General features: G+C 34.1%; 2 protein-coding genes across 3 annotated transcripts; one reads left to right on the top strand and one right to left on the bottom strand.

The window, feature by feature from the left end:
- Positions 1-360: 360 nt before the first annotated feature.
- Positions 361-6749, bottom strand: LOC136811094 (zinc finger FYVE domain-containing protein 21-like). The gene is made up of 7 exons (XM_067067695.1): positions 6484-6749; positions 3884-3934; positions 3442-3610; positions 3161-3227; positions 2148-2257; positions 1761-1891; positions 361-1231 (listed from the first exon to the last, which is right to left on the bottom strand). The coding sequence occupies exons 1-7, from the start codon at positions 6622-6624 to the stop codon at positions 1202-1204; spliced, it is 699 nt and encodes a 232-aa protein (XP_066923796.1). The 5' UTR covers positions 6625-6749; the 3' UTR covers positions 361-1201.
- Positions 6750-6868: 119 nt separating this feature from the next.
- On the top strand, positions 6869-20781 carry LOC136811092 (DDB1- and CUL4-associated factor 4-like). Of its 2 annotated transcripts, XM_067067692.1 has the most exons (13): positions 6869-7022; positions 15735-15841; positions 16670-16770; positions 16861-16981; positions 17203-17246; positions 17876-17981; positions 18134-18177; positions 18479-18570; positions 18824-18913; positions 19034-19137; positions 19394-19558; positions 19770-19884; positions 20140-20781. In XM_067067692.1, coding segments are annotated over exons 1-13 (1293 nt in total). In that variant the 5' UTR covers positions 6869-7021; the 3' UTR covers positions 20343-20781. The 2 variants fall into 2 exon arrangements, with proteins under 2 accessions (XP_066923793.1, XP_066923794.1); XM_067067693.1 differs by lacking the exons at positions 6869-7022; positions 16670-16770 and having other exon boundaries at positions 15756-15841.
- Positions 20782-20843: the final 62 nt, after the last annotated feature.

Consider the following 20843-nt stretch of genomic DNA (forward strand, 5'->3'; position numbering starts at 1 on the left):
CAAATAAATTTGGAGAAAATAGTTGTAGTAAATTTTGCTGTTTTCCCTCAAAAATTATCTTATCATAAATTAAATTAGAGAAAATTCAAATGAATATAAGAAATAATTAGAATCAATAAAAAACTTTTGTAAAAAAGTCAAATAACAACAAGGCTTCACTATACCTATATAAAATGTTACAAGGGCTATTAAAAAAGTTGGAAGGTAATACACGCTTATTTTTATAAAAATATGAAAATGGAGCTGAGACTTTGTCAAAACCTAAGAACAAATTATGAACATCTAGCCTTGGTCAAAATCCTTGGGAGATTTCAGTTGGAAGAAAAAAAACCACCATCGTCAAAATATATAATCTTGTTTTTTCAAAAGATGCTTTTGCCATTTGCCAGTTTGCAAACCACGAGAAGTATTTCAAGCTATACTTTTGAGACAATATAAATCTAAAATCTGGCAAATTTATTGGATATCAGTTCAGCGGGTGTTTAGAAAAGAAAACAAAGAAAAGACAGCTCGTTTGCTTCTGACCAAGAGAACCCACGCTCTACTCATATTATGATAACTTATCATGAGAGTTTTGCAATATTGATGGATAAAGTTCGAGTTGATGGAAACAAAACCAAGGTCCAGAGGGAAGCGTAGGAGAAAATATATATCGCCTTACCTGGTATTCAATATCCTACACATAAGATAACACATTTTTTTAGAATAAAAAAGAAATCTCTAAACAAAAGATAATATCAAACATCCGAAACGACTTTCATGAATGAACTTATCTGCTTAACCTAAAAAGCTCCCAGAAACCCTAAAAAAGTGAAGTTTGTTGAAATAAATCACTAGAAGCTCGACTGTACTCGTTTTCAACCATTGGCTCAAAATTCCCAAGTTAAGGGTCGGGAGATTATCAAATAGAAAAACGGGGAAAAGTATGTGAAGAAATACTTCGAAATCTAGGTTTCGGATGTACCCAACAAGAACTTGTTCAAGTTCCTTCATTTAGATTCGAGATGGGTTCTATAGCTGAGCCTCTATCATAAATGCTGAGCTAGGGCTTCCAAGGACCAATGTCTAAGCTTTAAAGAAACACCAATTAAGAATTGGCTTTAAAATATTATCAACAATGTAAATGCTATAAATTACTAAATACATAAAAAATAAAACCTTTATTTGCGCTACTGTAGTACAAAAGTTCCAAAAATGAAAATCAACTCGCATCGAAAATCATCTTCATGGCCTGAAAGGTATGAAAAAAGTAAATGTGTGAATGAAGTATACATCCTCTACCAGAGTCACCAGGTAACAAACAAACAAATAAAGAAGAAATTGTAAAAGGATTATTTTGATGAAAAAGAAGAAGTGTCGAAAACTCCCGAGACCCTTAGCAAATATTGTTCCAACTTCGAAAAGACTATTTTTGAATACTTTCGGAATGCTTTGCATTTTTTCATTCCAAACTTGAAACCCAACTACCACATTGAATCAGGTTTGGTCATCCTTTCAACCGTTCCTTGCATTGCAGATATGATAGAAAAGCTTTGTTCTTCTTTGCAACTTGATCATTTATTGTATTCTTTCAGATACAAAGTGAGTTTCATGCTGCATTCGAAACTTAACTGATAGGTGTTAAATCTGAAGTTTTGTCGGAAATGGGGGGTCGTAAGTAATCAGCCCACAAAAAAGGTCATTAGCGGCGGAACTTCTCATTACCCAAAGTGTAATCGATATCTCATTAAAAACAAATTGACGGAAAACCAGAATAATACCTTTTGTAGCATGATGAGGAAGGTTAGACTCTCTTTTTGATTTCTAATTTCATTGCTAACTTGCATCTTGAGTTCACGTGTGGTGTTATCTGCGATGTACTTCATATTCACACCCACCAATTTTCCTTTGCCTGAAATGAATTTGAATTTTCAAAATAATTAATGATGAATATAATTTCAAAATGCAAGACTTATTTCGCAGAATTCATTTCGCGGTTGACATCCACAACTGCAAGTTTCAATTCTACGTACATTTCTTCTGTTACCCTCAGCATATAAGTCGGAAGAGATTGGTTCGAATAAGGGAAATCTAAATTTTAAACACATAACTTGAAAGGAAAACAATGGAAGATTCTGATGATACAGTAATTTATGCAATGAATATACCGTTTTTGTCGGTTTGTAAGGGATCAGTGAGACATTGAAATGTTGTGATATCTTTCAAATAAACTGTTTCTTGCATCTCCACTTTGTTGCTTGTGGTGAAAATCAAATTCCTGTTAAAAAGAATCCCAAAAGATTCCTACTAAATTCATTAAATCACGAGACGTTTCTTTATTAATTTGCTAAAATGAACAGTATCAGTTGTCTTAGTGGTACCAAATTTAAAAGCAGTCGGCGAGGTGATCTTTTTTTCCAATGTGTTCTTCGAGTATGTTTCTAACGAGTTCTTGTTTTAGAAGTAAGTAAGTAAGTTTAGGCATAAGGATAACACGTAAATCTTCATGTTTCAGGCAGAGAAGTGTAAAGAGATGGAAAACAGCTTCTTGAAAACAATGGAAATACGGCTCGTCATGTACCAGGTGATGAGAATTTTTCAGGCAACAAAATGGTGTGAAATTTGTTACTTCACACTGAAAGTTTTGAAAGCAATCTGTTAAAAACGAAAAACGTAATTCCTCTTTTTTTTATGATCATAGCATATAGAAAAGCGGCAAATTTTCTTTTCTTGTCTTCTTTTCAATAGAAACAATCAAAACACTTTGGCTAATCAGAGAAGCTGTTTTCCTATTCCATTTCATTTCTCTGGTTCAAGGAAACAAATAATCCGATAAAGATTTTAAAGAAGTCAGAACACATCATTTGTATAAAAAATTGAAGGTCATAACATGTGGTCTCCTGGAATATAAGAACATATATTTCTGATCTCTCCGCCGGCTGCTTCTGCAAATTACCGTAACTCAATGACGTAACTTACAAAAATAGGTTTCTTATTCTTTTTTTTATATTTTAGGAAAGAGGCGCGTTTCTTATGCTGTCAAAGCAGAAATAGCAAATGAAGTTTGTGCTTGCGCAGCACTGGAGAGGTAGAAAGTTGTTATCTTTTGTTCAAAAATGTCGTGTAAGCAAGGTGGGGGTTAAACAGTTTCTTTTAAAGAGAAAGACTTTTGAATGGAAACCTGTTAAGTTTTGCCTCCAATTTACAACTGACGACATCAGTTTGGTCATTCAAATGAAACTCTGCGCCTAAAATAAAAAGGCAATTTAACATTCTTCATGAAAGATAGTGAGCGCATAATTCTTTCGATGAAGAAAACAACAATGAGGCCCCGAGTGAGAACCCCAATCTCTTACACGGAAGTCAAGGCTTATAACTTTGAAAGATTCAGACAATATTACTCATCAAATACAAAACAGCAAATCTGGAGCAACTTGAATATAAAGTAAACAATTTACCAACCTTTACATAGAATTGGGAGCACATTGTTGAATAATTCACTTTCACTTTTGGACACATTGATACAGTCCGTGCAAACACGTTGAGGATCCACGAAGCTTAATCGCGGTAAGGACACTTTGGCTGTACAACACGAGCCACAAAAAATCTTGCCACATCTTCTGCAATGATGCTAAAATAAAATGAGTATTTCATAGATGGGTCATCGACTGCAGGACCGGATTTGCTTACGCATGGACCTTTGAGGGAATATTTTAGTCATCTCTTGCAAAATATTTCAAGCTGTCAAAAGTAAAATTTCCCTTATTCTGCTCTAAGAAGCCTGATCCAGCAATTCCCTTTAATGAAAGATTAAGCCCATCTCCGCGCGTACAAAGCACCCGAGAATGACTTCAACTTGACCTAACTTAAGCGATTATTTAATATCACAAAATAAATCGCTTACCTTTCTGGTCGTGAAGCTGAAGCGTACACCACATTTGTCACATATCATTTGCTGAAATGGAAGAAATAGAGATTGATCTAAATCTCAAACCAAAAATTGGAACCTATTTGTCTAGTTTTTCCGCGCTAAAATGGGAATCATTTTCTCTAAATTCTTTTATTTCTCTAAATGTTACATGTCATACTCTGAAAAATATCATACTGGTAATACTTCCTTGTCTCACAGCTGATCGACCATGAAACCTGAAACTACAGTCATGTGGAGCCTTTTGCCAACCCCCTCCGAAGACTTTTGAGCGCATTATTTCCAATCAACTGAATGTGCTGTTAGAGAATATTTTTTCTCTAATCCTCTTTGGTTTGAAGAAGGGCTACAGGACTAAATATACATTCCTCAAATTGTCCGGACAAGTGATTTCTCAACGATTTTTATCAATAAAAAAGACTTTAAACTGAAACAAATATAGAGGTCTTTCTGCATAAAAATGCTCTGAAATTGCATTCTTAGGTTCTGTTGCCAAATTCCATGATGGTAGTTTTCTCAGAATATTCTTGATATTTTGCCCAATTTTATCATAAAGTACATGCTTAGAAAAAAAGCAATGTTCTGAGCTGAGTTAACACTATATTATAAAATGACAATAGATTATTAATCTTTTATACGATTTTTAATCCAATAATTAGAAGTATATAATGGCATTATGCAATAAAAATTATCACATGATAACGTCTGAAAATGATTTTTTTTTCATTTTAAGAAAAGTTTTGATCCAGTGAACAAAAAAAGACAAATTATCTATCAAAATCTAAGTTTATCACTATATTTCTAATGAAAAAGCTTTGATTCTATAAATCATAGTGTGCAGAGGGGTCCAGCCCCCAGCATTTTTCAGGGGGGCCTAAGGAAAATAGCCCCCGGCTAAATTCTAGAAACATAGCCCCCACCTTCACAAAGCAAAATGTCAAAGAAATTTTCCATGCAAATTCTCAATAAATTTATTTTTTCCATAGGGATAAAAGCTTCCCCACAGCATAGATTTTTAACATTACTTTAATCGTAGGAATTTTAGAGACTAATTTTAGCGTATATTAGCGTGCCAGGAAAATTTTTATTTTTTTGGATTTATTTTAGCGAATCACGATTTCAAAAAATTCTTCGTGGATAAATTTTAGCGAATACTCGTATTACATTATTGATTGAATTTGTTTTCTCGCATTTCTTTGTGCACTGAAACCCTTCCTTTTTATAAAAAATGTATCAAGGCAATATAACCAGAAATTTCGGGTGGATAAATTCTAGCGATCTGGCGATTCGGCGTGTTTTGGCAAGATTTATTTTAGCGAAAATAGGGAAAACTTGCTAAAACGCTAAAATTAGTCTCGCTAAAATTTCTACGATTAAAGTATTTAAAATATCTTCAACCTATCAGCTCTGCCCCCAGTTCTATTACACAACACTCAGCCCCCTAGCAAGCTAGCCCCCAGTATTTTTAAAAAAATACAGCCCCCAATTAAGCAAAAATGGTTTAGCCCCCCCCCTAAGCTCAGGGGGGGGTGGGTGCATTCTATGTAAAAAGAGTTGAAACTCGAAAAATTCTTGGCCAAATTATACTTCAAAGAGGGTAAATTAAGTCTGGCACACCCGTTAATATTTGATAAAGTGCTACAGTTTAAGTGAAAGCTCAAAGAAACCCTGTTTACGTCTGAAGTTACAAGCCGTTCTTAGTATAGCAAAAGACATATAACATCACTATAATATTCAATTCACCAACATAACCTTTAAAAAGTTCCTCAACAATGTTCATAAACAAATTTTGCAAATTTAAAGGAAAAGTCCTTAAAAACTATAAATTTACCATCCATAGAATAATTAGAGATTCTACAAGGAAAAAGTATGAGGGCTATGCGAAACGGTGGAAGGCATATTGCTACAAAAATAGCATTGTTAAAGTATCAGCCAGGGGGTCAGGGTCCAGGATACCAACCCATGGCCCAAAAACCTGACTTTTTGAGATTTGAAAGTAGAAGGCACCACCCCCTAATTTAGTATCAATACCAACTTGAACTTGAAAATCCTAATTATTAAAAAAAAGGGGCGGGCCAATCCCCCTAAATTGGTATCGATACCAACATGGAAAATCCTGATTGTCTGAAAAAGGGTTTTATAGATAAAACAAACTATATTAAATAAAAATCGAATGAAAAAATAAGTGAACAATTATTTAACTTAAATAATTAATTAATTAAGTATCTAAACTAAAGCTTGAGTATCCTAGAATATTGAAAATGAATTGTTATCTGCCCTTACCATTAATCATTTCATTGTTTTAGGCATGCCTAGCGTCTTTGTAACATAGCCTAGTACACAATGAATGTTAATATGTACAGACAAAATTTATCATGACTAAACAAGAAAAATGGAGCATTGGTTCCATTGTTCATGTGATAATGGCTTGGAGAATGCTTTTAGGTAGAACCAAGGTGTAAACGATTTTCCCTTTTTTACTTATATTGTGCAAGGTTTCAAGTCTGATACCAACTTTGAATTCAGCAAAAAACAAAAAAAGGGGACCCACAAAACAAAGGTTTTGAGATATTTACATCTGAATCAGGCTTCCAAATGGGTTCTTCAATTTCAAAAGGAGATCTTTCATCCTCTATGATGTTGATCATTCTTAATCCACTCTTTGTCTTAACGAGCTTCTTTCCATTTGGAGATGAAACTGTTGGTGATGTGGCCATGTCTAAAGATTTGTATGACAAAGCTCTCTGTGTTGATTTGTAACCTGAATAATAAGTATTTCTTTTGATGCCTTAAAAGCACCTGAAAATAAAACTCTGAACTGAGCGAAAATTCTCCGAAAAATCTTTTACCAAAACAAACCCAAAATGCAGTTTATTGATTGTTTTTTGCACCAGCATTGAGGCACTAGCCAGTTTTCAGACTTACTCACACAAGCCTATCATGCCGTCGCAAGCTAGTCATGCTGGTCAATTTAGAATCGCGAAAGTGCGAAAGTGAAAGTGGCTTGAACTTATTTTGTTGGAAAACTTGGCAGCAAGCCAAGCAACTCTGATCTCTCGAACATTCAAAACTGAAAATTTGAAGGTCACGGCAACAAACCAACAAACAGCTAGTAGTAAGTTTTTATTGCGTTTTTATATTAGACTTTGAGAAGACTCAAGCCAGTTTAGTTGCCTTCATTTCCAATCCTCTCTTCTTTTTTGCTTTTCTTTTGTCATGCCATTTGCCGTACCGTAGTACCGTACTGCCATACCATCTGACCATCAGCTTGGTAAAATCTGCGTGTTTCATTTTCAAGAAATGACGCCCAAGTCCAAGTCATCACTGACACAAGTAATCTACAAAAGAAAACCAATAAAAGACAAGATAAAAAATAAAAGCCTTTGGTGGCCAAAAAATGGTCAAAAATGATTTGTTTTTCAATCTTTGAAATTTGCTATTTTTTAAAATGACAAACTATCAATCCCAGTATAGCCATAACTCTTCATATAAAATATACGCATATTTGGACTTCATACCCAATGCTGCACTCAAGCACTTAAGCTAAAGTTCTGCAAAACCAGGACAAAAATCAGTTTTTTAAAGTTTGCAAAAAAGGCCACATAGAAGATTTTTCAAATTTGGTATGTGAATCGAGGAGTAAAAACGGTTGGCAGACGATATCATCCACCAGGATGGAGTGAAATTTTTTAATCTGCGGACCTAGAGGGGGTTTGGTTATTATCAGTTAATAGAGTTAGGGTTGGAGCTCGAGAGTCACAATATAAAGGCCAAAGGCCTTTTTAGGGGCATTCCCCGGGGGGGGGGCACTGGGTTTGCGGACTGACGGTATGTGCGGGCCAAAAATTGGCTTTTAAAGTTGCACCCTTACAGTGCAGCAAAAATCAGTGAAAATCATACCCTTAGAGTGCATTTTCCCCCAAATTTTCGATCCTTTTCGTGCAAAAAATGGTCAAAATTCTAGCATTTTTGGTCAAAATATCTAGATTTTTCAAGAATTTTCTGAAATTTCTACCCTTACAGTGCATCTCTAGTTTTTCCGACCCTTACAGTGCATTTTAAACATATTGGAAAAGGTACCCTTAGGACCCGCACATACCCGTCGGTCCTTTTGCCCAGCTGCCCCCCCCCCGGGGGGCATTCCTACCCTGAGACCTAACTTAGGATCCCGTAGCCGTAGGGATCCTGGGCACCAGTAGGGTTGGGAGCTTTCTTAATAGAGGTCTGTAAATTACAAGCTATAAGTATTTGTGAATGACAGCATTCTGTCATGTCTTGTTGACGCAAACGGTTAGGCATTGTGTTTGTAAACCAAAGTTGCTTGCATAAATGCCGGGGTTGGAGACCTATTTTATCGGTACAGGCAAACACTTGAGAAAGTCAGAAAATCAGGATAGAAGATAGGAAAGAAGAAAATAGGGGGAAAATAGTAGAGGATGCATCCTGGTGGATGATATTGTTTGTCAACCAGTAAAAACAGGCTATTCCAAAAAAAATTGAACAGGCGTGTTGACAAACTTCTTTCACTAAACCCCTTGGAAATTTTAGATGATAAACTATCCCCTGGAAAATAGGGGTCAACACCCATGGAAAGTGAAATTTTGTGAAAGAGGGTCTGGAAATTACTATTGATGTTAGTTTATGATGAGAGATCCCCTGGAAACCTTTAATAACCCCCTTGGCAGTATAGACTTAAACTTGTTTATCAAGATTATAGGATTTGGAGTACGGGCTGATTTTACTTTCATTTTGAGTGGTTTTATTTTCGATTTCAAGCCAACATCTTAGCAACGGGGTGCTCGTCCATAGTTACAGGGGTTTGTATAAAAAACTGACCATAGAAAATTTTCCAAATGCCCCATTTCGATTAATGCAATGAAAAATAAAACTTTTCTATGTTTCACTTTTTTGCACCTATTCTTCAAAATGAAAATATTTAAGATTTTATTCAATGATTTTTTATGGCACTTTGTTGACAGTCTAACTCTCGCATCAAATTCCCGCTTTCTTCAGTAAATTGAAGATGAGAAAAAACCTAAGCCATGGATCACTGATTGTATGAATATATGAATAATATACTGAATATATGAAGAGTGGGATTTTACAGCCGCCCGTTGTTCAAGGCCCTGAAAGGCCACGGATGCCAAAAAGAAGGGCCGTTTGAAATGCAGCAACCTCATTGGTGGAAATTTGATAAACAGCTGCGAAAGAGCGCTGGGAAGCAATCAGTAGAAGAGACCACTTTTGTTTTGTTGCAGATTTCTATAAATACTTCTCTCAGGGATTACTTGTCAATGTACATATGTGTTGTGTCAACTTGTCAGCATTGTATTGTTGTAAAGGGGAAGATAAAAGAGGTACGACTAGCCTAGTTTATAATCCTGATAGAGGAGTTTAAGTTTAGACTGCTTGGAAAATCTTAAAAATGAACAAAAACGCCTTGGAATCAAGGCGCAGACCCCCCTTGAAAAGTTCGTCAATACCCCTGTATGGTTTAAAAATGTAGTAGACTCTTAATCTTAGATTTTAAACTTTTCTTATTTTCCTTTTTTTGCAAAAGTTTCAGATATGAAAATAATTTATACGGATGTTGATAATTGAATACTATCTACTAAGGATCTGCAGCACTATCCCTAAGCTAGAATCGCTCCGCATACTCTTTGCTTGAGAAAATGATTGTCAGATTAAAGTTTTTTGAAAAGCCAATTTGTGAGCAAAGCAGTTTTGCTACATTGTGTGCCTTTAACTTCTATCCCAAGCGGAAATTTGCTATATAAATAAATGACATCTTTAAAACAGTGATTTTGTCAAAATGACCTTGAACGGTTTTGCTTGAAGCCACGAAACGTTTCTCGATCAGGTAGGTAGGACTGCGAAAAATGGTACGCTAGAAGTGAACAGCAAAATAGTTGCCAAAAGCCGAAACATGGACCTAGAATCTGAAGTTGATCAAATTAACGCATCTAAACAAATAAATGAGAGGTTTTTGCAAGTCACGTGAGTGGGAAGAGTGCTCTTTTAGTGAATTAAACTTACCTTGCAAAACCAAGTGGATATTCAATGATAAAGAGGTACAGAGGTAATCAAATTTCTCTAATTTGTCAAGAAAACAAATTAAAACTGGCCAAGAACCAGCAAGTCAAAACAAAGATGTTTTGATTTTGACAGGCAATTCAAATAAGAATATTTGATTGTTTGACGTTCGATTTTTTAAAGGCACCATTTACATAAGAAGAACTAGAAGGAAAGAAAGAGCTTTGCGCAGGGCAGCAGGTTGTGTGGTGTGTTTGGGATATTATAAGGCTTACAACCCAGTCTCTTTAGGGTTTTTCAGAGTATCTCTCATTTTGCTAGCAACTTGCAAATTGAGGTGGAGTCTGGAGCGATTCACAACCCTTATACAATACGGCTAGTCACCCGCGCAGGAGCTGTCAGAGTTCTGCGAGCGCTCTCCGCTCAATCCTCAAAATTTGGTAGAACTTAACAACAGCACATCATTTCAATGGAGGTTATTGGAATGTTTACAAGGTTCTTGACAGAAAATCCTTTGTTTGATTGTCAATGATGACAGTGCCATTAATAATTTCGTTGGATCTGACAAATTTTTGTTTGTGAACAGTGCACTTTATAGTTTTGATTCTCATTGAAGAATCATATTCCGGTTTTCATGTTATTAGATGAGCTGTTTTAGAGATTTAGAAATAGCCTGCTGGACAGTACATTTAAAGCTTGCAAAGCGAGAAAAAAATCTAATCAAAGCAAAGTTGTCTCGATACTGGAACGGCTAGTTTATATAAAAAGCAAAACACACAGATTTTACCAAGCTGCATGACATCCCATTGAAGATTATGAACTCTATGACTTTAAAACAGCGATTTTGGCTAAATTATGAATAAGAATCTTTAAAATTACGTAGAATAAAATAACACTTAACTTTTTTTCACTTCTTATCTTTCTTAATTGAGTTGAAAATGGCTGATTTTTCATATCCGTATTTTAAAACTCTCCTAATGTCAAGTTCAGGGGGTCATGCAGTTGGCACCAGACATCATGACGGTCAGTACTGTGGTTGGTCATATTTGTTTTTTTAGAATTTGCGGTTAGTACCTAGTAAGGGTTGGTGTACTATAAATTTGAACTCAATCAAATAGTAATTTTAGGGTACTAACTACTATGAGAGGTGGTGTGCTATAATAATACAATAATAACTGGTTTGGAGGTCAATACGGTAAAATATTGACCGCAGCCGAAGTACAGACCTAGCTTGCGAGGTCTGTGGGCAGGATAGGGTCAATATTTTACGTATTGACCAAGAAAACAGTTATATTATTATGTTTATTAACTGGTGAACATTCTTTGTGTGTTTCTGTTCAAAAAATGCACTTTCGTTTTTTCGTTTCTTTTTTACCCAATATTTTCTTTAATTTATTCTGACGTCACTTTCTTATGAGAAGTCATTGCAACGTCAGTTTTTTAAATCATGTTCAAACTGATGAAACTTTTCTATGAAAATTTTCTATTTTCAAAATCATTGTCAGTTTGACCAAAGCGCTGAAGTGGTCTTTACCGTATTATATTGACCGCTAGAGAACCAATCAAAATAGCGCATTTTCTTGTATTGACCTTTTACTTCAACCAGTTAATAATTTTTAATAAAATGCTGCTATTATGATGCTAACTGCTGAAAAAGCTGGTCTTATCCAAATCAATAACCGCTCTATACTATTTAGAGGCTCTCTGAGGTGTTGTTTGTTTTATCTTGTGCAATATTCAATATTTTACTTGTTCCAAGATTTTACCAATATTTTACAATATTACGGAAAAATCTCGGAACTCATAAAATATTGCTTTATTGCACTCAAAATCATGCAATAAATAGTAGATATTTTTTTAAAGAAAATGAACAACAATATTTTGCTTCAGTTTTCTTCTATATTGAATGGAACATTATGATTAATAAAACATTTTCCTATATTTTCCAAGGAAAATCATGTAGAGAAAATGTCTTTTATTTCCTAAGGAAAATTAGATAAAAAGGACGTTTCTTGTATTTTTCAAAGGAAAAATCCTAAGACAATTATTTTTTTATTTTCTGGTTTATGGACATTATGAGGAAAAGTTTTGGACAGGAGGATGGAAAAAAAATTAAAATAAAATTGATGTTTTAAATTCTTTTTATTTCCCTTTTAAAAATCTGAAATCGGAGGAAATAATAAAATAAGATTTTATGAAATTTCCTAAAGTATAGATTTTTTAGCAAAAGAATAAAGTACAAGATGTTGTTATAGATTGAGTCTATGGATAAAAAACACTAAAAATAAACTGAACCATAAAAAGGTACACATAAAGACTGATATGTGTATATGTTAGACTGACGAAGGTTCCCATTTACGGTTCATTCTTAGGGTTCCCACTTAAGGGTTCCCACTTAGGTTCCCCCATCCTACTTTTTTGGTATGCCTATTTTATATCTAATTATATATAATCTATATCTTATTCTCTTGAATTTTAACAATCACATAAAGGACTTTAAATAAAAGCGATTAAAAAAGAACGAAAAAAAATGAAGAAAACCCATTGTGTACACAAAGACTTATATAATTTAGTTTGTTTTTTTGTGGATAGGAAAATTCCATGGGGAAGTTCCCTGACATTAAAGGAAGGATCAAAGTATCTTTACATTGGCAAAATAGGGCACAGCTGTGTTAGATCATTTAACCCCTCTCTCTTTCTCTTCTTTTCTTTTTTTTTCCTGTTTAAGTATTCCTTTTTGAAGGTCAAGGTCGGAGGAGAAAAAGTAAATCAAAGTTTTTGAAATCTCCATTTTTTTATTTTTATTTTTGGCAAAAATAACGTCGGCGGATTTTCAAAGGAAAAAATACATAAGATAAATATAATATATTTCAAGAAAATTATCTAAATCAATTTTTCGCTACTTTTAGCAAGCTGATTTTTCGAGAAAGGTTAAAAATTTAGTCACAAGGAAAGAAAATCTTGCATTGCTAAAATCTACCATAATCAAGAGTATCTTTAAAACTATTATTATGCTAGGAGTAGTTTAGCCATCATTGCTGCAAATTCTTTTCAGTCAACAGACGAAGACCTATGCTAGCGACTGAAGACCTGAATTAATGGTCGAAGACCTTGAATCAAAGGCCGAAGACCTGAATTAACAGCCGAAGACCTGATTTAACGGCAGAAGACCTGATTTAGCAAGTCACCGGCCGAATGCCTGATAGATAAGTTAGGGTCAGTTAACTAGCTTGAACCACTCGGCAAGGCAACAGTTGCAATGGTCCAGTAGTTATTACAGCGGTATCAAAGACAAAAGATGGGTAGTTTGAGACGAGTTATTGGCATTATTATTATCATTATTTTTAGTTTAAAATCTTTTAACTGAATTTGTTTCCCATTGAAACATCATATAAAAATCTTGATTGAATTTATAAAAAAGATTTATAACAAATTTCCATAAATTATATCTTTTGAAAATTCACAAGGTTAAAAAATACATTACTTGAAGTTTCATGCTTATCGCAATCATCAGATGTGTAAAAACATTTAAAAAAAAAACTGTATTATGTACAGATTTGAAGTGTGGAGAAAATCGTAAAAAATCTTAGAAAATGATTAAAAGCAATTATGACAAATTAATTAGGCGATAAAAATGATTAAAAGCAATTATGACAAATTAGGCGATGAAAAACTATAAAACTTTAAAAAGATTCAAGTGTCCAGTGGGACGCTTTTTATGTTTTTCAACAAATGTTTATTAACGTAATGTATTTTTAACCTTGTGAATTTTCGAAAGATATAATTTATGATTCGCTCTACGAAGTATTGAGCACTATTTTAATGGTTGTCCAACCAAGATGTTATAACAAATTTCCACAAAGTTATTAGACTGCTGCATCAAGTCTTTGGTTTTCAATTCAGGTATTCGGCCGTTAAAATAGGTCTTTGGCCGTTGCAGCATCAATCACGCATTCAAAACGTAAGTCTTCGGCCGCTGGAAAACCATGATTTAAAGTTTTGAAGGTCTTTGGCTGCTAGTGTAGGTCTTCGGCCGTTGACGGAAAATTCTTTTGCATTGTTGGTAGCCATCGGGCAAGAAACATTCAAAGGTTTGAAAGACTTTAAATAGTTTTGGAAATTTGAAAATTAGATATTTAAAAACTGAAAAAGAAAAAGTGAATGAGTGTTCAATTTTAAAACGTTCTTAAGAATGTTCGAAAAGAAGATCAGAAAAAGGAAAAAAATATGTTTTCATGGCTTTCATTTTAAGGCTGAAAATTGACCAATTGAAAGATCAATACAGAAAAGGCGGGAATAAGAATTGTTGTATTATAAAAATTGCTAGCGAAAAAGCTTTATGCGAGAATGGGAAAGTTCGGATTTAAGTGTATCTTAATATAGATTAAAGGGCTGCTTAGCACACTAACAGGTTTCAAATAGTGATCACCTTGAGTGCTGGCCATTCAGGACCTCTAAAACAGTACAGAATAGGCAAAAGACAACTGCATTTATTACTTTGGTGTACTAAGTGCTAATAGGGGTAATGTCAACCTGTCAAAAGTCAATTGCACTTACTTTAGAAACCTTGTCTTTCGAACCTGCACTTATTCCAATAATTCGGTTATTCGAAGTGAGACGTTCTGCTTGGATCTGCTTACCCAACTCAAGCAAAAACACTCTCGTTTATTCGAACTTCAGTTATTCAAACTTTCAGTTATTCAAACTTTCAGTTATTCAAACTTTCAGTTATTCAAACTTTCAGTTATTCAAACTTTCAGTTATTCAAACTTTCAGTTATTCAAACTTTCAGTTATTCAAACTTTCAGTTATTCAAAGCGATTTCTATCCCCCTTGGGAAAATTATAGGCTAAACCACCCTCAGTTATTTGAATTTTTCTTTTTGGGAGATCGTTGAGTTGTTTTCTACCATTAAAGATTTTCTACGGGAATAAAAGGAGCTTATTTTAGGCAGTGTCTTCATGCTGAGTCAGATAAATCTATAAAGCTACTTTTTTATGCAACGATATCCTGCAAAAAAAGATCGAAAGTTGTTTCGAGATGTGACCTCACATTTATTGCTTTTGTAAACAAAAAAAGTTGATTTCGAGCAGATTTACAATCGAATGTTTTGATTATAAGATAAAAAACGTTTCTATTTATTATATACATAAAAACATTCGAAAGAATATCAGTTAAAGTCTGTTTGAGGAATGTTTTTTTATTCAATGTATTTTCTTTTTTTCAAAACTTTTTTCTAATCTTGTCCCACTTGTTTTTATTACTTCAGCATCATCAGACCTTTCAATCAAAACAAGCCTTTAAACACTTTTTTCTTCAAAAAATTGGGTTTCAATACTCATGGTTATTTACACTCTTTCTAGCAATTTTTTCAAAAGCTTTTAATATTCTCTCTCAGTCCAGAGAATTGAAGCAAACGGGATCTCTTCAACAATTTGTTCAAATTTATCCTTTCTCAAAAAAGTGAAAATCTTTATGTTTATTACCCTCAGCTGAACCACAATACCTCAATTTCTTCCAAGTTGGAAATCTGGAGGGAAATCGAATTTTTCAGTTATTGAAACTCCCGATTGTTCGAAGTAAATTCTTATCGCCCTTGGAGCTTCGAATAATCGGGAGTCTACAGTAGTACTGTTGGGTACTAACTGCTGAGGGGTGGTTGGTGTACTTTCAAATTTTCAATTTTGCAGTTAGTCATCATTTGCAGATGTTTTGTACCAACTGCATGACCCCTCCCTGGTCAAGATTTTTGACTGTCTGTTCTTCATGTTTTCACATTTTATTTTTCTTTTAGTGCGTGAAATTCCAGGATTCTATTATGATGAAGAAAAGAAGAAGTATTTCAAGATAACCAAAGATCACATCCAATCTAAAAGGAGCAAAGTCAAAGTCGCTGTAAAAGTAATTTTAACTTCAATCATTCAAACTCTTTAGACAAATTTGACCTCCCTTCCTTTTCCCTTTTAGGATGAGATGGAGTTTTTACAAGCTCTTATTTGATTTGGTTGGTCGTTAACCGGTAATAAAACAATTTTGTTACTTTTTCTAAAGAACGCATCATTTTTTATTACTTCAAATGACCAATTATTAGAGTATCTTATAAAAACTCCATCTCATCGGTCCCTGATTAACCCCCCCCCCATTTAGGAAAGGTTTTTTGAATTTATAGCAGAAATTGACTTACGCAAGTTCAGTCTTGACTTTAATGGTATAATTCTTCAAGACAAGATCAAAGTTAAAGAAAGTTAAAGATTAGAATAGGTTGACATATGGATAACACAAATAAGATGCGTTAAAAGGTTTATAAGGTTTCGATATTTTACATAGAAGGTTAAGAAAAAATGGAAAAAAACAGTTTGAAAAAATTTGCAAAGCGTACTTACATTTTCTTGATCGACCCCTTCCCCCATGTACGCTTTTTTACGCTTTTCGAAGAACCCCTCCCCCTGGCTCCCTAAAAAGCACATTGGCTTTGTTATTGATTCTGGTTATTAAATTTGCAGATGTCATTAGAGATTCTATCTTCTGATTTGTCTCTCCACAAAATAAAGTCATCCAAAGAGTGGTAAAACCTAGTGACTGTATCTTAATTATATATGTGTTGAGATGCGTTTTTGAGCAATGTATGATACTCGAGCAAAACTTTCAATTTCTTTTTTCCATCATATGCCAAAGATTTTTTTCATTGATTGTAAAGAATTTTGAATATTGTTGTTTCAAATTATGTAGGAGACGAATGCTGCCACCAAAAATAAGAAGTCAGCAAGCCTTAATCTTCCACATGAAGTTTGGAAGCGAGATATCTATGGAAAAGATAGTGCTCTCATCAGGTTAGAAGAGTCTTCTTATGAATTTCAATCAAATCTAGGGTGTACTTTGTTCAATGTTTTGACAATAATCTTACTTCATTCCCATTTCAGGCTTTCTATGCAAACCATATTTCATTCATTAAAATACAAACCTCAACATATCATCGAAATTCCTCTTTCTAATCCATTAAACGGAGCTGAAGAAGATTCGTCCATATCTTATTACATCAAGGTAAAAAAACTGGTCGTTTTTAAATCATTCAAACTCTTTAACATATAGTAACTTTTTGTCAGCAAAGAGACAATTCGATTGTTTTTCATTACTTAGATTTAATTCAACTTCATTTTAAATCAATCGAATCAGCAAAAGTTGTACTACAGCTTTTGAATTACTACCTCTTTTGAATGTGGGATGTATTATTTTTTAATAATAATATAATTTCTCTTCCGTAGTTCAACTCAAATGGCAAGAATGTACTCGTGGCCAGAAGGGACAGGTTTGATTTCTACTTAGCTATCATTATGAATTTGTTAAAACTGATTGCAGTTGGAACAAAACAACATCGTATATACACCCATCAAACCTTGGTGGCGCGGTCGGCTTTTTAGGGGACTGGTAACAAATTTACAATGAAGATTTATTCTTGGCCAACTGCATTTTCAGACTGCAACTAAATCAAACTAAGCCAATTCCCGCCAAAACTCTAGATACATTTCCCAATGTCTTTGCGGTGGAGCACAAAGTATTTTTAACGATCGAATTGCTTAAGTTGATGTTACTTTATCGCTTCAATGTAAGGGTATCTATCTTACATTTTTCACAAGAGCAGTCCCACACTTGTGTTTGAAATACCGTCGTCCAGAAGAATTTTCCTTCTATTTTCGTTACCAGTCTCCACAAAAGCTGACTTCACTGCCAAGGGTTGATAGGTGCATTATTGCAGAGAAATCTTGGGAATGATGAAAAATTGTTCTTTATACGTCATTATGTTTCTTCTTTCTATTGTGAAATGGTTGTGCTTTTTCCCAAGTTTTTTGTTTGTGCTTCCTGCCTTTCATATGTGTGACGAGTTTTAACATTTTTTCAAACACCGGTATTTTTACAGACATCATTGTTATATTATAGCCATGATATTTTCACAACAAAGCTGTCTTCCAATAAGAGACTACATTTTGAACTGGAGAAAAGACAAGAATCCTGGTACAACCGTCTTGTTACTTCATATAAAAATGTAAGTTTTGTTCACGTTCCTGTTTTTCCATGCTTGAGTTTGCATCATCTCTGTAAAATATAGAATGGAATTTTTTTTTACAATGTGAAAATAAAAATGTGCCTTCCAGTTTTTCATGGAAATTTATTTTATTAACCCTTTTTGTTTTATAGTTCAATACATTTCATTGGTCACCTTGGCATGATTCATCTTTTGTGTAGGTTCTTTAGAATGACAGTTATGTGCAGTTGATTCTTTGTCCATTTCCTCGACATGCTGTCAACTAGTGAGAAACTGTAACCATGTGACTTTTGTTTCACCTAATGATCATAACTTATTAAAAATTTTCCTGTTGGAATTTTTTTCTAACCTTCTATTAATTTTGGTGATTTTCTTTGTAAAGTTCCTTCTTTTGTTTTTCTATGGCTTCTGACTCCTTTTCGAAGGTTTTCAGCCTATGACATTTTTGTTCCAGCTCTGAAACTCTTTTAACAAAGCATTCTTCTTCTTCACGCTAGATATGTGTTCACAACAGAAAAACTACTTCGACCAGGCTTCATTCAATATAAATCGTTTGCCAAAATCTTTCACCATCAGCAAGATGAGGGATGTGAGTATTTAACCAAAACTGTCTTTCATTTGGAAACGTGTCGTCCCAAGAACCTTATTAAGGTTCTTTAAACGGATTAGAAAGTTTCCCAATTAAGAAATAAACAATCTATATTTTTTTTCAATGTCAAAAAGCAACTATTCAAAATCTCCATTCAAAACCGGCTACTTTTTTGTCATTTCATTTAGCTCATAAGTAAATTCTGAATTTTATTTGCTGTAGTTTCCCATTATTAGTTTCTGTGTTCATTTAGGTAATGCTGTGATGACGTGTAAACATGGAGTGACATGGAATTGCTGTAATTGGTCCAGATTCCCATTCCATTCGTCACGAGTTGTTGTCGGTAAGACTGCAGTCTTATACCAGTTTATACCTTTATTCTTAATGTATATTTATGATCTAAATCGAAACCCATTTACATGAATATGTACACCTTAACATAGATTTGACTGTTGTGTTTCAGGTGAATCTGCAAAAAAGCTGAGGATTTCTTGTTCAGAAACATTGACCCTAACACAGTCTGTACATCTCACAGACCGTCCGAAAGCTGTCGAATCATTCACACAAGTATTTTTCTTCATGATTTTTAAATTTTTATGATCAATGAAAGTTTCATTAATCTGAAATTCTTTATCCTTAAAATTGAAGCTATATATTCTTAAAACTAGCAATCCCACTGATTGGCTCATAAATTTAGATTCATTTTCCAGTTACTTTGTTCTTACTTTTCCCATACTCGTATCAAAATATTGTGGTTATGTTCCCAGGTCTTATCCAAAGAACCCTAAAGACAGTGATACAATCCAATTTACGATTTTCGCAGGTACCTTGTTATGCTGTTGGGTTAAAGTCTGGTGCCATAAGTATTGTTGATCAGCGAACTGACACTTGTAGCGTGACCTGTTCTAATGCATCTGATTATTGTATTGATTGTTTGAAAATTCATCACGATGAAAATTATATTACTTCGAGTAACTGGAATGGAAAGGTAATTTGAATCAGCGGAGATTATTAGTTTTTGTCACTGAGAGATCATTCCTTGACTCGAGATGAAGCCTGATTTTACCCTTCTGGGGTCTTTTCTGGGTTCCAAATCAATATTTTCAAAAGCTCTTGAGTTTTTGTCAACAGATTCGTTATAACTGTTTCACTTACACGCATTTACCTATTTTATCTTTAAAGACTTTTAATTTTAACAGATCAATACGTTGGATATGCGCATGCGTCGGACGGTTTGTTCATATGCAGGTCACGTGAACAATTCACACGACTTACAATTCCATTTCGATCGAAGAGAACATTTTCTGTATGCTGGTAAGCATATATTCTACCCTCTATTCACGTTCATATATTAATTATTTTTCCCGCTTTATTTTACAAATCACCCTGTTACTTGTACCAAACTCGTCCACGCAGAAAGATTATCCTATGGCGCTCGGGATGGTACAGGCTGGTTAGTTTCCCGGGGCTCTCTTGTTTTTACGAAAGTCAATCGTCAGAGATGTGAATTTTAGGTTCCTGAACTCATGTCATAAAATATAAAAACATTTTTCTTCAACTTTTTCATAGTTGGTTCAGACAGCAAGCTTCGGATATGGGACATCAAAACACAAGCATTGTGCTACAATGAAAAACTAAAGACATTTTCTTCATCTTCGGAAGAACACTTCCCTCCTGTCTTATCTTTCATAGATCGCTGGTCAAACGATGAAAGTTTCTTCGGAATGTTTTGCTTGAATAAAAACAATGGACAGTTTGTCCCTGGTCTATAACCAAGAATTAGAATAGATCATTTTGGTAGTGTGTTTATTTGAATGACCACAGTTGTACATAATTTTATAGATGGATTCATTCAAATGAATGCAGTATAAATGAAGCAATTATTTGTGGCTCTCAAACCAAGGTTCCGTCGATGAATATATAGTCTTTTTTGAATAAAGGCTCAACTTGATAAACCAAAATGTTTGACCCTCTTACGATAATGAACAATTTAGGATAGGGTGCTCCATCATTTGGCGCCTAGATTTCTGTCGGTTCGTGGTAACAAGTGACTGTGAGTCATTCAGAATTGAATAGTGAAATAAATTAAATTACTAATTATCTCATTTTTCTATATACGTGAATTAGTTTTTAATATTTTAATGTTTTAGACTTCATATTCAATGTTTGAATTGTTCCAATGAAACCCGATTAAAAGCCAAACATCTCGTATGGGTGAACAACTTCTTTTTAATTCTTTCCTCAAACATCTTAATCTATGGGCTAACACAACG

Source organism: Clytia hemisphaerica, unplaced genomic scaffold, assembly GCF_902728285.1.
Source record: "Clytia hemisphaerica strain Z4C2 unplaced genomic scaffold, Clytia hemisphaerica genome assembly, whole genome shotgun sequence".
Classification (NCBI taxonomy): Eukaryota; Metazoa; Cnidaria; class Hydrozoa; order Leptothecata; family Clytiidae; genus Clytia; species Clytia hemisphaerica.